This window comes from Microcaecilia unicolor, chromosome 1, assembly GCF_901765095.1.
Source record: "Microcaecilia unicolor chromosome 1, aMicUni1.1, whole genome shotgun sequence".
NCBI lineage: Eukaryota > Metazoa > Chordata > Amphibia > Gymnophiona > Siphonopidae > Microcaecilia > Microcaecilia unicolor.
The window spans coordinates 264,585,029-264,601,123 of record NC_044031.1 but is presented as its reverse complement, the minus strand read 5'-3'; the positions used below and the strand labels follow the sequence as shown (position 1 = coordinate 264,601,123).

General features: G+C 42.1%; 1 protein-coding gene across 1 annotated transcript in view; it reads left to right on the top strand.

Moving 5' to 3' along the window:
* The window catches only part of ABHD5 (abhydrolase domain containing 5), a 113,322-nt gene that overhangs the window by 34,833 nt on the left and 62,394 nt on the right, over nucleotides 1–16,095 (top strand). The window contains exon 2 of the mRNA XM_030190025.1: nucleotides 8,618–8,703. Within this exon, the coding sequence (XP_030045885.1) occupies nucleotides 8,618–8,703 (86 nt within the window). The remainder of the gene's footprint in view (nucleotides 1–8,617; nucleotides 8,704–16,095) is intronic.

Sequence of the window (16,095 nt, the reverse complement as noted above, 5' to 3'; positions counted from 1 at the left end):
GCAGCACACATAGCCAGTGATGCTACTGGTTGAATTTGAGTTTCTCTACCTCCATCTGCTGGGGATAACACTTGCTTGCCATACTAATATCATGCTTTTTACTGTCATGCTACCCAAGATCCTTCTGTAATACTAAATGTTTATTTCTTATACTTCTCCACCATTCATTATGTATTTTAAGCCACATTGAGCCTGCAAAGAGGTGGGAAAATGTGGGATACAAATGCAATAAATAAAATAAATAACACCCACTGGTTCTGAACAGTGACACTGACTAAAGGAAAGAAAGGAATAACTCAGTCATAAGTCTCCTTGTCATATGTCTTACATGGCCGTCATTCCCATCAAATTTCCCAACTGCTCTGGGGCCTCCAGAAATTCTTCAATGCTGTGATATAACCCCCATGGGTTCTGCCTCGGTGTCCTGCAGGCTTGCCAATCCCCATTATCACTACTGCAGTTAGCAGAAAGGAGCTAGCTGCTGTTGACTACTCATGCAGAGCAGATACTTCCTTCCTCTATCAGGCACAGAGATCATATTTCAATATACAGGAAGGATGGGGTAGGAGAGAATCCATTCATCCATGCTGGCCCAAATCAAATCTTTCACTTCAGTACTAGTAAAGCTATGACTAGCCACACTATGAAAAGGAGAAATTTGTCTTGCCTGATAATTTTCTTTCCCCAGAAGTGTCATCTGATTTCCCTAAACTGGTCCTAGAGTGCCTATGCCCCAGCATAATTATGGAAGTGATCTTCCTTTGCAGTTCTTCTCTGCTGATTTCATCCTGATGCTCCATAACACTTAGGTTAGTCACTCACAAGTACCACAGATCCGCTGCACAATCTAAACACAAATGCCAAGCTCTCTCCTAAACAGCTCTGAATGCTGCCATAAGAGCGGTATATCAAACCTTATTAAAATTGAAACTTGAACTGTATGGGGAACTCCAGTGACTAAGGCATGGGTGTCGCAGGATTGATGGAAGATTCCTGGAAGCTGGGGAGTTTCCTTCACAGGAATAAATATATAACTATTACCATACTGGGACAGACCAAAGGCCCATCTACTACTACTACTTAACATTTCTAAAGCGCTACTCAAATCCAGTATCCTGTTTCCAGCAGTGACCAATCTAGGTCACAAGTACCAGGTGATTAAAAAACAGTAAAATAGATCTCTTGCAGCTTATCTCAGGAATAAACAGTGGATTTCTCCAAGTCCACCTTAGTAATAGCTTATGGACTTCATTTAGGAGCTTGTTCAAACTTTTTTTTTTTTTTAATGCTGCTGTGCTAACTGGTTTTATCACATTCTCTGGCAGCAAATTCCAGAACTTAATTATAGGTTGACTGAAGAAATGTTTTCTCTGATTTGTTCTAAATGTACTACTTAGTAACTTCAAGGACTAGGGGGCATACAGTGTATTTTTCAAAAGAGTAAACAAGCAATTAACTACTAGACAACGACCTTGATGGTGAGATCACATCCACAGAGGAGAAAAATGTCTCAGTAGTCAGACTTTAAAAAGAAGAGGGTTTCTCTTGATCTCCCATTCCAGAGGTACTATAAAAAAATGAAAAGAAAAAGGCAAACCCTTGATTACTTTGTCTTGGTGGGTCTCTTTCCCCCCCCCCCCCCCCCCCGCCAGGATAGGAAAATTTAGGAACTGTTAATGTAGTTGTTTGATGTTTCCACTTTCTTACTGGCTAAGTGGCATGAGCTCTCTGCTATGCATACCATCTCCCAAAAGGGTCTGAAAGGTGAGCTGCTATCAAGTACCAGAAACATCATAGCTGTGGAGTTAGGAATGACCAGTATGACTCATCAGGGGATTTGCAAAAATATGGTTATGGTGGTGGCAGCTAGCAAACTCCTTTTGGCTGTAATACCAGGCTTCTGATTTAGCCTCAAAGTATGTGTAAGCAAGCTCCCCTTTAAGAGCACACAGGAGAAGAGAGAAACTGGCTAAGAACATATATGAGATGAAACTGCAGGGACAAACTTGGGAGGGCTAACAGTGCACTTCAGGGTGAAACTGTGCCTAGGCAGAAAGGAGGCTCAGGGCAAGCTGATTAATTTTCTTTGCAGAGGGTAGACCATTCAACAAGGAGGCATACTTTTTTTTTTTTTTTTTTTGGAAAGGGTTCCAAAGAGATGTCCGGAGGCCTACACTGAAGGTTGACATGTCTCGTCTTTGACTCTGGTGAGTGTTCATCTTTGCTGGTTTTACCAAGAGTGATCCTGCATAATTTTGGACTTGTAGGGCATGGGCTTTGCCAGTTTCATGGTGTCCCCTTGTCCTCAGCCACAAAAGTGGCTTGTCCTTCGAGGCGGCTGCTTTAAGTTTGCAGGCCTCAGTTTGCGGCTCCTCAATTGTTGCTACCTCCACAGTGTGCAGAAAGCAGTCTTTTTGGTGGCTATCACTTCAGCCAGAAGAGTTTCCGAGCTCCAGGCGCTATCATGTCGAGAGCCCTTTCTGCAGTTCACTGAGGCAGGAGTGTCTATTCGCACAGTGCCTTCCTTCCTGCTCAAGATTGTTAATCCAGTTTGTGTCAGTCACTTAAGTCCTGGAGTCCCAACACTTCAGGGGTTGTAAACTCCATTTTACTTCATGGTACCCAAATAGGAGAGAAAGTTTCAAGCCAATAAGATGTTAAGTATGCCATACTTTTGTGTGGAGACTTTGTGGTTAGTCATAATGACAGTAAGAAAAGGACTTTCCTGCATCGAGGGAGACCTGTCTGCAATAGGTTTGTGGTCCTGGGGCATCATTATCTGTCCAGGGCCATAAATGATTTTGCCAAGGACCTTCTCCAGGACTGTGGTGGTGGTAGCCACTTTTCCTTACAAACAGGGGACCTTTGAGCGTCATATCTTGATGACTGTTTGAGAGCCAAATTGGAGCAGTAGAGTCTCTTCGTGGCCAACTGGGTGATGTGGTTGTTGGTATCCTAGGCTGGTGGGACAATTTCTAAAAGAGCAAGCTAGTTCCCTCACAGACTGTGTAATATGAGGACTTGCTTTGACAGAAGATTGTTTAAGATGCTTATGGCATAGGAAGCGATTTCCAGATGGATCATCAACCTGGAAGATATCTCCAAATGCATGGAACTAAAGGTATCTTCCAGGTTGATGATAACCACCATAAAACTGGAACAGTTAAGGGCCAACATGTGTCTCTTGTAGAGAAGAACTCTGTACTCCATGTAATCTCCACATATTTAAGGACTACAGTAGACACACCACCCCTTTCTGAAGTAGTCAAGTGAAGCATTGCCTGGATGGTTTACCACAGAAAATACTTGAGAGGCAATGGAGCTGGCCCTTCAAAGCAGAGTCTGGTCATGATAAATGTAGGTCTGATGGAATGGGGATTCATTGCCAATACCAGGTGGCTGTAGGGCCTTTGGTCAAAGGCAAGTTTTAAGCTGGTCTCTACACAGACTGGAGACTGTGGCTATTCATTCTCCAGCACTCTCTGCCCATAATTCAAGGGGCAGAGGTTCAAATCCTGTTGGATAATTCCACAGTGGTGACAGATTGGTGGGGGGGCACCAGAGACCCATAAATGGCTTGGGAGGCAAGCCTTCTATTCTCCTGGTTGGAGTAGCATCTAAGATACATATTGACTGCCCATATTGCAGGTGTAGGCAATGTACAGGCTGACTTCAAATCTATACACTGTTGACTCGAAGAAGTTGAAGCCTACATCATCGCAGATATTGGACAAATTGAGCAGTCCCTAGATGGACATTATAAGAACCAAACAAAATGTAAAAGCTGTACATCTCTTCAACCAGGAGGGATTTTGGTATCCATGAGTTTGAATGCCCTAGTATAGCCAACTTTAATGAGACTTAAAGATCTGGATTTCTCATTATTTGCAAAGCATTTTGGGGTCTACAGCACTGCATCAGTGATCATATGGTCAGAATACTAAGAAGAAATTTTAAAACAATCCAGGAACTTAAGATGTTTTGAAGCAACATACTTTGCAGCTGACGAGAGAGACTTACTTAAGATCTGGGTTTCCTATATAAGCCGTAAATACTGCGTTGTCATCTTCTGATCCATCTCCCCCTTTATTCCACCTTCATCCCCCAACTACCTTTCCCCTTAAGACTGTCATTGGATTTCTTTTATGTTCAACTTATATATTCTGATATTATCTTTTGCTTATACTATCCTTATATGAGAAGGTTTTGGTCTCTGAAAGCTAGTCCAATAGAAAGGTGATATCTCTTATTCTACAGTTTTTGTTTTATTTTTTTCTTAAACTATAGAAATAGTAAGTAGTAGCAATATTGTATGTATATCAGGTACTGTCTAGAGATGCTTCCCTTCAGGGCCTTATAGGGAATGTTGCTTGGGGCAGTAGGTGGGATAATCACTTGTGATCAGATTTATTCCTTCCTTTGGAACATGTTTCTGCATACTGACTGGCTTTTTGTTTCCTCCCAGATAAATGCTGCATATCTCTTACTTTTGAAATGTAGGCCCTAAACTGTTTGGAGGTAATGAAAATGATAATGAAGTTTTATAGCTTGAGCTATGGACTTTGCCATTCTGGTATGCCAGCGTGGTCAAAGTGGACTTGGTTCACTGACTGTTAACTCACCAACTCTTGGTTTACTAAAGACCAGTTGAAGGAATTTAGTTTTAGTTTCTGTTAAGCGGTCTATGGTTTTTGTTAATAGGCATATGATCTTAAGTTTAACTGTGTCATTCTCTGAGCATCGTTGATCTGTTTAAATATGTTGCAAGGATTAACAGTTTGGACTAAAATGGTGACAGAAGCAGTGGTGGTTATATCGAGGTATTTTTCAAAGTTTGTATATTGAAAGTGTAAAATAAGTTTGCTTGAATAGATGCTCTCTATATAAAATGTTTTTCTTGCTGATGGTTTTCTCAAGAAAATGTTTTCTTTTCAGTAAATAGCTCCATTTTAATTTAACCAGTTTTTAAGACTTATAGATCTGTAAATTCAGCAATCTTCATTGGTCTTGTTGTTTTGTTCTACACTGTGTAAGTATATGCTAATGATTGTGTTAATTTGCCATGTAAACCATATAATGCCTACATACTGACTTGCCTCTTTTATTAAACTGTATTCACGCAGTGCTTTCTCCTTCATATGGTATGTACATTCAGAATGGGAACTAAGGGGTCATTTTACCAAGCTGCGGTAAAAGGGGCCCTGCAGTGGCATTGATGTGTGGATTTTATTTGCACTGAGGCCGCTTTTTACCGCAGTAGGTAAAAGGAGTTAAAAAAGAGGAAAAAAAAGGAAATGACTGTGTGGTATATTAAGCACTTGCCGTGTGCCCATTTCCTGGGGGAGCCCTTACAACTACCTATTTAGAAGGCGGTAAGGGCGCTAGCTCTAACCCTTTTTTCTTTTTTGTAGTTTCGGACATGGTGCATGGCACACACCGGAACTACTGCTGGGCTCCTGCGGTAGGGCCAATTTGCCATGCGTCATTGCCGCAGTAGCCCTACTGCGGCTTTGTGAAAGGGCTTCTAAGTGTTATGAAGTATATTCTTTCAGATTTCTAGCTCATACAACACAGGATAATGCACCACATCTATCCAGTTGTCATAGACAGCAGTATGGGGTAGGCCATGAAGACCATAACCCAATCAGTATTTACTCCCATGCAGTGTCAAAACTAGCAAGCTTGCTGGGGCAGGGGTAGAGGTTGTTTTGTTTTTGTTTAAGAAAGAGAGGACAGCAATGTTATACTATTCCTGCCAAGTTTCATTTGAAAATTGACCTGCTAGGTTGAATACCATTGAAATATGAAAAAGCAGTTTCAAAAATTGAGATCTCTCTTTTAACCTAAAGCAGTAACCTGGAAAGTGTCAAAATAACTTGCAGTGTGGGAATGTACCTATGACTGTGCTTGGAATGTTTAGACTTTTTTTCTTTTTTTTATAATCTTGGAACATGTTTCACTGTAGGGCTTTCTCAGTGGGACACACCCTTCTCTCTTGACAGAAGCTCAGCACATGATACTTGCAGTAGGGGTCAGAAATCTTACCCATCCCCACCCGTCCTCACAAGAATTTAACCCGTCCCTGCAAGACTTTAACCTGTCCCCACTCAGTCCTGCAAGAATTTAATGGTACATAAAAAGAAATTATGGTCAGCTCTCTGTCTCTCTCTGGGTTTGAGCTGCAGCACTGCAGGCAAGGACAGAACAGAAGTTGGGACTTAGAACACTCTGTTCCTTGTCCTCAAGCAGATGAATCCATTACGAATGGGTTGTGTCCACCTACCAGCAGGGGGAGATAGAGAGAGAGCACTGAAACCATAGTGTCTCTTGGCCAGCTAGCTCCATCTGCCTCTCAGTATTCTCTATCTCCCCAGCAGGGTTGGACGCAGCTTATTCAGCTCCTTCAGAAATCTGCCTGGGGTGGCTCCTGTGCTTTTGCCAGTTGTAGCAGGGGCGTTGTGGCTGGTGGTGCCCACTTTAAAGGCACATAGGTTCGCCCTTTCCCTGCCTTACTCGGCCCCCGATGTGGATGCAGGCATATAGGTTTGCCCTATCCCTGCCTTTCCCACACTCTTTTGTGTGGATGCAGGCACATTGGTTTGTCCTTTCCCTGCCTTTCCCACTCTCCTGAACCTCCGGAGTGCCTCTGTAGCTGTTGCCTCTAACTTTCCTCACAGCGTTAAAAAAAAAAAAAAAACGTGATGCGCTTTTTAGCGCTGCGATTCTGAGGCTTTCTTTTGTCTGTTCAGCGTGACCGGAGCTCTGGGACTCGATCTGGTGAGGTAAGAGAGTCTTGTAGCTCCTCTAGGGAGGGCCCACGATTGGGACGTTTTTTGGCGTGAATCCGCCATTTTGAATTTTCCGCCGTTTTCGGCGATCGCTGTCTGACTCCTCCTGATGTTACGCTTTATGTTTTTTGTTCTGGATTCAAAGTACTGGTAATTATAACTTATATTTACCAGTACTTTAGATCAGGAATGAAGATATAAAATGATAACTTTACAATATATTATAGTAAGTTTTTATTTTGAAGCTGGAGTCTGAATCAGTTTGAAGAAGAGTGACCAGAATGATAAAGGGGATGGAACTCCAATCATATGAAGAAAGGCTGAAGAGGTTACTCTTCAGCTTGAAAAAGAGATGGCCGAGGGGGGGATGTAGTAGAGGTCTGCAAAATCCTGAGTGGTGTAGAATGGGTAAAAATGAATTGATTGTTTTCACTCTTTCAAAAAGTACAAAGACTAGGGGACACTCAATGAAATTTCATGGAAATACTTTTAAAACAGGAGGAAATATTTTTCACTCAATGAATGGTTAAGCTCTGGAACTCATTGCTGGAGAATTTTGTAACAGTGGTTGTATCTGGGTTTAAAAAAGGTTTGGACAAGTTTCTAGAGGAAAAGTCCATAGTCTGCTATTGAGATAGACATGGGGAAACCACTGCTTGCCCTTTGATTGGTAGCATGGAATGTTGCTACTATTTGGGTTTCTGCCAGGTACTCGTGACCACTGTTGGAAGCAGGCCGCTGAGCTAGATGGACCATTGGTCTGACCCAGTATGGCTGTTCTTATGACTCTGACTGCGCCCAAAATTACTTCCGACTCCACGACTCTTACTGAGGCTTCATAGCCCCTTCAGGCTAGTTTATAAAACTCTCTCATGTGTATTCATTCTGGTAATCCTGAAAACTCAGCTGATTAAGTGTGCCTCCAGGAGACGATTGAAAAGCACCGTTTCAGTTTGTGGATTGAGTTTGTGGTATGGATTTTTGGGCTGAATTACCCTGGGTGATATAACGTCAATGACTCTTTAGCACAAATTTTACTTCCCTGCGTATGTTGGGGGCTTTCTTTTATAATAGTTTGGCAGGAGTTCTTCCACTTATGGAAGAGACCCACCTACTAATTATTAGGAAAATTGGTTCATGGAGAAGGTTTTTTTCTCCAGGCATAAGTAACAGTAAGAGCTGCCTTACATTAGTGAAATATGCTTGAAAATGAGTATGTTCTCATTGAGAAAATTATTTTCTAGCAATAATATTTTGAATGGTTATTCTCAAAGCTCTACATATTTGTCTTGTATTTATTTTCCTGGTAATATCCCTTACAAGAATAAAAATGGGGGAAAAACTGGCATTTTTCTGGGTAGGTAAACGTGCTGCTATTTTATAAGTGTGAACTGCTGCCCAACCTCTTCCTGTACAGTGGAGTAAACAAGGGTGTGAAATGAGGACCGCAGATTATACTGAGTTTATTCTGTAATAGATGGAAGTTCACACTGGTCACAAATTAAAACAATATTCTGTGGGTTAGGAAATAAGAGGTAACATCAGTAAAAGCAAGGATTTTTTTTTTTTGGGGGGGGGGAGTGGGAAAATGATTGAAATAGAAAATGAAAAGCCTTATTGACGCTGTACTGTTGCTAGTGTCTGCTTTCAGCTCATTTTTAAGAGGGTTGAAGTAGAATTTTCCAAGTTTGTAACTTTGCATAATTTGACAGATAACTTCAGGGTTTTTGTTTTTAAAGATATTTACCTGAGTAATGTTTCTACATTTTATAACTCTTGTGTTTTGTTAATAACTGAAGTATGCATTTCATTTTCTTATTGTATTATAGGTCTGGGTGGCTATCCAGCTGGCTTCCTGCGTGGTGTCCCACATCCATGCCATTACTTAAAGAAGCTGAAGAAAGAATTTTGAAACGTACGTATTTTTTTTCCCTAGTTTTATGATTTGAATCAACAGAAAGTGACTGTACATGAATTAAGCAGTAGCATCATACATAAGATATCTAGGAATTTGAAAAGCCTTCAATGACTTACTCATCAGGAAAAAAAAATGCACTCACCACTTTCCTTTTCCAAATACATTTCTTTCACTTCCCATTTTCCTCCTACATGCAACCCCTCACTAGAGCCTGACTGAACCCAGGATCTTTGATTTCTGCTGAAACCGAATCACCGACCGAAATTGGCTATTCAGTTTTAGTAGAAACCAAAATCGCAAGCAAAACTCCCCCCACTATGAACAAAAAAGCCCTCCCTGGGCCTACCATAGGAAGGCTTAGTGGTCTAGTGGTGTCTTTCGGGGGCAGGAACAAACCCCACACACTCCTGTCCCGTACCACTGCTCGCTGCTGTCTCTGCTGGTTCCAATCATAAAATGGCTGTTGGGACCTCACTCTGCAGCCATTGCAATGGAGCAGTGGCACAGGGGAGGAATAAGTGAGATTCGTTCCTGCCCTCAAAGAGGCTACTAGACCCCCAGGCTCAGGGAAGGCCTGTGAGTGGGATGGGGGAGAAGGGGTAGTGATTGTGAAGAGGGGAGGAGTGAGTTTTGGGTTTCAGCCAAAAATGCACATGCATTTTCAGCCAAAGCCCAAACCTGGATTTTGGTCTGGTTTCAGTGCCGAATCTGAAACCGAAATTCGGTCGGCCTCCACCCTATGCAGTCCCCTTCAGTCTTCTGTCTTTACTGCCTCTCCCCCTGCAGTAGTCCTTATTTCTCTCTCCACTGCCATGCATTGTTGTTGCCTTCTGGTTTGAACTCTAATTTTACTCCTGAAGGAATTCTGTACACAATTCTGCTTGGTATATTTGTTAAAATACAATAATATTACCTTCTCTGAGTAATAATTATAAACGGAACAGTTCTTAGTAAAAGATGCAAAATTTTAAAACTTTTTGATACTGATTCCCCCAGGACTACTATAGAGCTTAGAGGGCTTCTGGCTTTCAATAATTTGTTTCAGTAATCCACTGAATCAAAGGGGAGCTCTGCCTGCACCAACTTTGTGTAGCTGCCAGTAATTGCAGCAATACAGTAGAGTTAATAGTAATTGCTACAAATAGCAGCAGCTGAAAGTGCTACCTGCAATTCCTCTTGGGCTCCACAGATTGCTAGATGAAAATACTTTTGCTTGCTTGCCCAGCTTATCTCCCTTCCCACACATGTAACTTTATCCACCGCTTCTCTCCCAGAATTCCATCTCTCCATCTACCTCCAACGCTGTTGTCATTACATTGCACAGCTTTCCAAGTGTACAGTCGTGGTTGAAATGCTACTAGTGTCGCTTCTTTCCTATACTACACGGATCTTGTAAAGTGCCATCAGCATGGTACATAAAATCCTGTAATGTTCTCTCTCATGGTCTTGTGACCTTGGACTTAGGCACAATGTAAGAACTGCATAGTTCAGGAAGGTGGTGGTATCACCATTTCAGCCACAGCTCTTATCTCCTACCAGATTGGAGCAAATTCTGAACAACTACAGTTAAACTCTGTGCCCCAGGGGAATGTTGCCTATGTTCTGCAACGCACAGTTGTGTAAAATTCCCTCAGGAATACTAATCACAGCTATAGATATTTTCTTCCAGTCCTATTTTACTTTCTCACAAGCGGTGAAAATCTGGCAAGTGGATTTTCAATATCCTACTGATGGTAATCCTTTTGAATCACTCATTTGAACAATTCAAATCAAACTTGTAGGAAATATTGCATAAAGGTGTCTTTTTTTTTTTTTTTTTTTTTTTTTAGAACTTTAAGAATTTGCATTTGGTCTTAGAACTTAGTGATGCAGCAACTCTTAGATGGCAATAGGATTTGTGTTGCTAGTTCTGAGTTGAAGTCTGTGTTCCATAAAAGGATTTTCTATTTATCTCTTAATTTAGTTTAAGATTTCTTTACAGTATGTAGAATTTCTTATGTACTTGACCTTATCCACCTGTGACCTTACCTACCTGCATTATTATTTATCCTCCGTTTACTTATCATATGGTAAATGGTCTATGTATGCTGCCATTTAGAGAATACACATATAAAAATACTACCTTATAATTATGGAAAAGCTAGATCTAGCTGTACAAAACTTTGAGGTAGGTTCTTGGACAGTGCATCTGACTTTCTAATGTTGTTGAAAGGTTCAGGGAATGCAAGAGAGCCAAATGTTGGCAGTACTGTTGAGAAATGCATATGTATGTATATTTTTATTTGTTTTATTTTTGTTACATTTGTACCCCGCGCTTTCCCACTCATGGCAGGCTCAATGCGGCTTACATATTGTACACAGGTACTTATTTGTACCTGGGGCAATGGAGGGTTAAGTGACTTGCCCAGAGTCACAAGGAGCTGCCTGTGCCTGAAGTGGGAATCGAACTCAGTTCCTCAGTTCCCCAAGACCAAAGTCCGCCACCCTAACCACTAGGCCACTCCTCCACTATATATGTGTGTGTGCCCCCTTTTAACTTAACAGACTGAATTTATCTAACTTTGTGTGAGAGGCTACCCATTGGAGTGCTGTGCATTGCCAAAAGGAACAGTCCGAGAGTTCAGCCCATAGGCTGAGTCTTTGCATTAGAAGGGGACACTGCAGAAGCAACATCTGAGGAGGAGGGAATGGTGGTCTTTAAGGTGACACCTGTTAACCTTTCATGACCCATATTTGCAGGGTTTGAGAAGGGACCTGAGTGTATGGCCCTAGCCCAGGACTCACTCTAGTGACAGGACTAAACATAATTTGGGAGGGAATGCAAAATAGAAAAGTATTGGGTAGTAAATGAAGGCTCATAGATCCCAGCCCTGGTTCTGATTTGAGCTTGAAGTAGAAAGGAACAGGAGGATACTTCTGGATCAAAAAACACAAAACCTATGTGTGGAAAAGTTCTTGTAGGGTGGCATCAAAAGTTTTTCACTTTTCAAACTGGGTGAGTGGTTCAGGGGTAGAGTCATAGGATGGGGGTAAAGTTGTCATATTTTAAAAGTAAATATGAAGATGACACCTTAGAGAGAAGATTCTCAGCCGCTCCTTTTGTATTGCCTTTGATAATGCCTAAGAAGTGTTGTGAGAGGGTTTTTCCTGCAGCTTCAGCGGCTTCTAACCTAACCCCGAAACTTGTTCAAACTACACTTGAGACTTTTGTGACAATAAAATCTACCGGGGATCCATTGCAAGTGCAGGAGACAGGAGCGTCTGGTTCCCCACTTCTGGATAGCAGTGTTTCGCTGTCCCCCGATGTTTGAGAACTGCCGATGGATCCAGCTGGTCTGAGGGAGAAGGCCATCGAGGGAATCTTGTTGAGGCCAGAGGCAGTTGTTTCATCGATTTGCCTGCCAGCAGCTGATGCTCCTGTGGGAACCAGCACGCTCCAAAGAATCAGGAAGCTTATCCGTCATTGCAATTTTACAACCATCAGCTATTGCAGCCAGAGAAGAGGTAGAAATCCGTTCTAGCACGTTTGAAGCCAGAGCCAGTAATGTAGAGTTGTTTTCTCCAGTAAGACCTGCTGAGTTCACATTAGAAGAGACTAGTAAAAAAGCCCCGTTTCTGATGCAAATGAAACGGGGGGCTAGCAAGGTTTTCTTCTGTGTGCATGTGGGAGTGTGTGTGTCCCTGCCCTCTGCCCTCTCTCCCCTCCCCCCTCTGAGTCCTTCACTGCTTTGCTGTGTTTTCCTTCACTGACTGTTTGTGTTACAGAGAGGGCGGGGCAGACACTCATGGGGAAACCGGATATCTCTCCCCCTTCACACTTCCGGCTGGAGGCTTCATAGAACGTTGGTGTTGCCTTTTATATAGAAAGATTTGGAACACTATAGTGGTGCTAGGTAAATTACTCACAGTAAACAGTCTTTGGACCACGCTAAAATAATGGCTTTAGATTGGATTTATAAGAATCGCAACTATCTGTGCTACAAAATACTGTTCAAACTTTGGATACTGAGGTAAAATCTATGTCTGTCCTCTCAACTTCTTTAGTTAAAGGTATGCTAACTGTGGAATTAAAATTAGAAAATTTGGAGAACACAGTATGTAGGAGTAACTTACGTTTGATTAATTTCCCTAAAATTCCAGGAATCTCAGCTGAGGAGGTGTTTGAAAAATATATGTTAGAAACTTTGAAAGTACTTTCTCAATCATTACCTCCGATTTTCAAGATTTTTAAAAATTTACCTTCAGTAAAAAAGAAAGAGACGTGGGAGCAGCAGATGGCAAGATAGTTTGTACTTAAGAGCTTTTCTTGAATCCTCTAAGGAAGGGGCAGGAATACCCTCTACACTATTGGTTGCTTTGATCTTGGACTATGATAGAGACTGGTTGCTTAAATTATATTTCAAGTATTTTATGTTAACTTTTTGTTCTTTGAAAGTCCAAATCTTCCCGGGTGTTACTAAAGTTACACAGAAAAGAAGACAGTTCCTATTGATGCGCCCCAGGTTTTTGACCTTGGGAGGGTTGTTCTTGAAATGTCCTTGTAAATATGCAATAAAGTACCAATCTCGTGGAGAGGTCACGTGACGCTATGCTCAGGAGCAGCAGCTAGTTTCTCTGCTCATGCCACCTGTCCATAAAACCTCTAATTTTAACATTGCAGACCTCAGATTTTTTTTGTTTTTCTTGCTCTACTAAAGGCTCTGTGGGAAGTGTTGCAAGGAATTGGCGATTAACAACTAATGGCGACTAAAAACCCTTGGAAAAAGAAAGACAAACAGAAATTACATGGTGACAAGATGGTGGCACCTGCTAGTCTGCCCAACTCTACTGTTAGCTCTGCGTGGGTAGTGGAGGTAACAACAGAAGTAATTGGGGCAATGGAGCATGTTTTGGATACCCGGCTAAGCCACATAGACTCGAAGTTAGACAACTTCAAAGCAATCTTGATCGCATCGCTGTGGAGTTAGCGACCTACCGACAACGCACTGGGGAGCTGGAAGACAAGATGGCGAAAGTGGAGGAGGCCCAGATTCATATGCAAAAAGTGTTGGATACTTACGAAGACAAATTGGAGGACCTGGAAAATAGATCACGCAGAAATAACTTGCTGTTTGTGGGGTTGGCAGAATCAGTGGATGAGAGAGATCTTTGGGGCTTTTTGGAATGCTGGCTACCAAAGCAATTATCACTATCAGAGTTGGCGGACCCACTGGTAGTGGAGCGGGCCCATTGGATAGGCTTACGACAAGGGGGCTTCCAGGCCTAGGGTAGTGATCTGTCGTCTCCTTAATTTTGCTCATAAAACTGCAATCTTACAAGCGATGCGCAGTGGCAAAGAGTTGCGCCACGAGAGTAAAAAATATATTGTGTTTTCAAGATTACTCCTCAGCTGTGGCCATGCTAAGAAGGAATTTTTTGCCAGTTTTTGCAGTTATACAATCGGAAGATCAAATTTGCTCTCCTATATCCTGCTAAACTGCGCATCTCACATCAAGGAGAGACAAAACTTTGTCTCTCGGTGGCAGGTGCCCAGGATTTTCTCCAACTACTGGGCTCCCCAGAGCAGAATGGTAGAAGCCCTAAACAATGATTTATCTTCTGAAAATGTGCTGAAAAGGACATTGTTGGCAGTTAACCTGACAATGGAGCCCTTGACTGTTGTCGCTGACTATTATGCTGCTGATTTGGGCCTGATTATCATCTACTGTGGTGCTTCAGATCCAGCGCTGGGCCTCAGGACGCTTTGAGCATTTCCAAACAGATTGGTGGTGTTATCGGAGTTTGTCTTATGACTAATGGAATATAACTTTCAGCTTTGGAATTATTATTCTTTTTTCTTCTTTCTCTTTCTCTCTTCTTACATCAAACGTACATGTGTGCATCAGATAATGTTCTTAGGGCAGGAGTTTGGGTGGAGGAAGTGTGAGTGGGTTTAATGTTATTTTCATTAGCCTATTATGTTCTACAGCCGAATGCTCCCAAGGCAAGCAAATCAATAACGGTCTCTGAAGTACCTGAGCCGAAAGCTCCCAAGGCTTGGAAGCAGGCTTCACTGGAACAGAGCTCTCAGGACTTCAAGGCTTGGAAGCGGGCTTCACTGGAACAGAGCTTTTAGGACTCCAAGGCTTGGAAGCAGGCTTCAGTGGAACAGAGCAAGAAGGAGAAAGCTGCAGCAATGCTTCAGGCAACGGCCTGACAATGAAACAGCAGATGCAACTAGCAGAGCCTCAGGCAGGCCTGAACTAAATCTGGGAATATTGCCAGAACACTGAATGCACACAGAGGCCAGCTTAAGAAGGGCTCAGCACTGACAACATCACCAGCTTGGCTTTCACCACACTTACAGTGACCCCATAGGTCACAAGCTAGAACTGCAGGTAACGCTAATGGGTCTAGATGGAATAGGGCACTAACGAGCTAGGCACGGACGTTGACGACTATGACAACAAGTAGCTGGCAAGATCCCAAAAGAGTAAAACAGATTTTATGCTGCTTATCCTAGAAATAAGCAGTGGATTTTCCCAGGTTCATCTAAATAATGGCTTGTGGACTTTTCTTTTAAAAACCCTGCTAAGCTAACTGCTAACCTCATTCTCTGGCAATGAATGCTAGAGTTTAATTACATGTTAAGTGAAGAAATATTTTCTCTGATTTGTTTTAAATTTACTACTTAATAGCGTCATTGAAAGCCCCATAGTCCTTGTATTTTTGGAAAGAGTAAACCAGTGATTCACATCTCCTCGTTCCACTCCATTCAGTATTTTATAGACCTCTATCAATCTCCCCTCAGCAGTCTCTTGTCCAAGCTGAAGAACCCTAGCCTCTTTAGCCTTTCCTCATAGGGAAATTTTCCCATGCCCTTTATCAGCCCACTTGAAATGGTACAAAAAGCACAAAGCAACTGCAAGCAAGTAAGATTGCATCAGACAAGGATACTTCTGAGATATTTTCCACCAAGCTTTCTCAATTTCATTGTCTTCATGGATGAAAAAATATTCATTGCTACTGATTCGCCAAAATGATCAAATTTACACTAGTACATCAGAGAAACATTCTGGCTAGTCACTTTCTTCATACTTCTGCAGTTCAGTCATGGTGTCTGGTGGAGTGTTGGTGTTCCTCACAACATCCGTTCACTTCGTTGAACCATGCGCAAAAGTAGACATAGATATTAATCAAGATGATGTGCTGCTATTGCTGGACCTGCATCCAGATATTCGTAAGCTTGTGAGTATTTGATCTTTCTTCAAGAAAGTGCATAGGCCCACTGAACTTGAGAAATCGTGAAGGTACATGACAAATGCTGGACTGCATCCTGCCAACACTCTAGTCATTCAACAGCCCAGATTTAAATCCAGTGGATTACAAAGTCTGGACAGCAATGCAGGA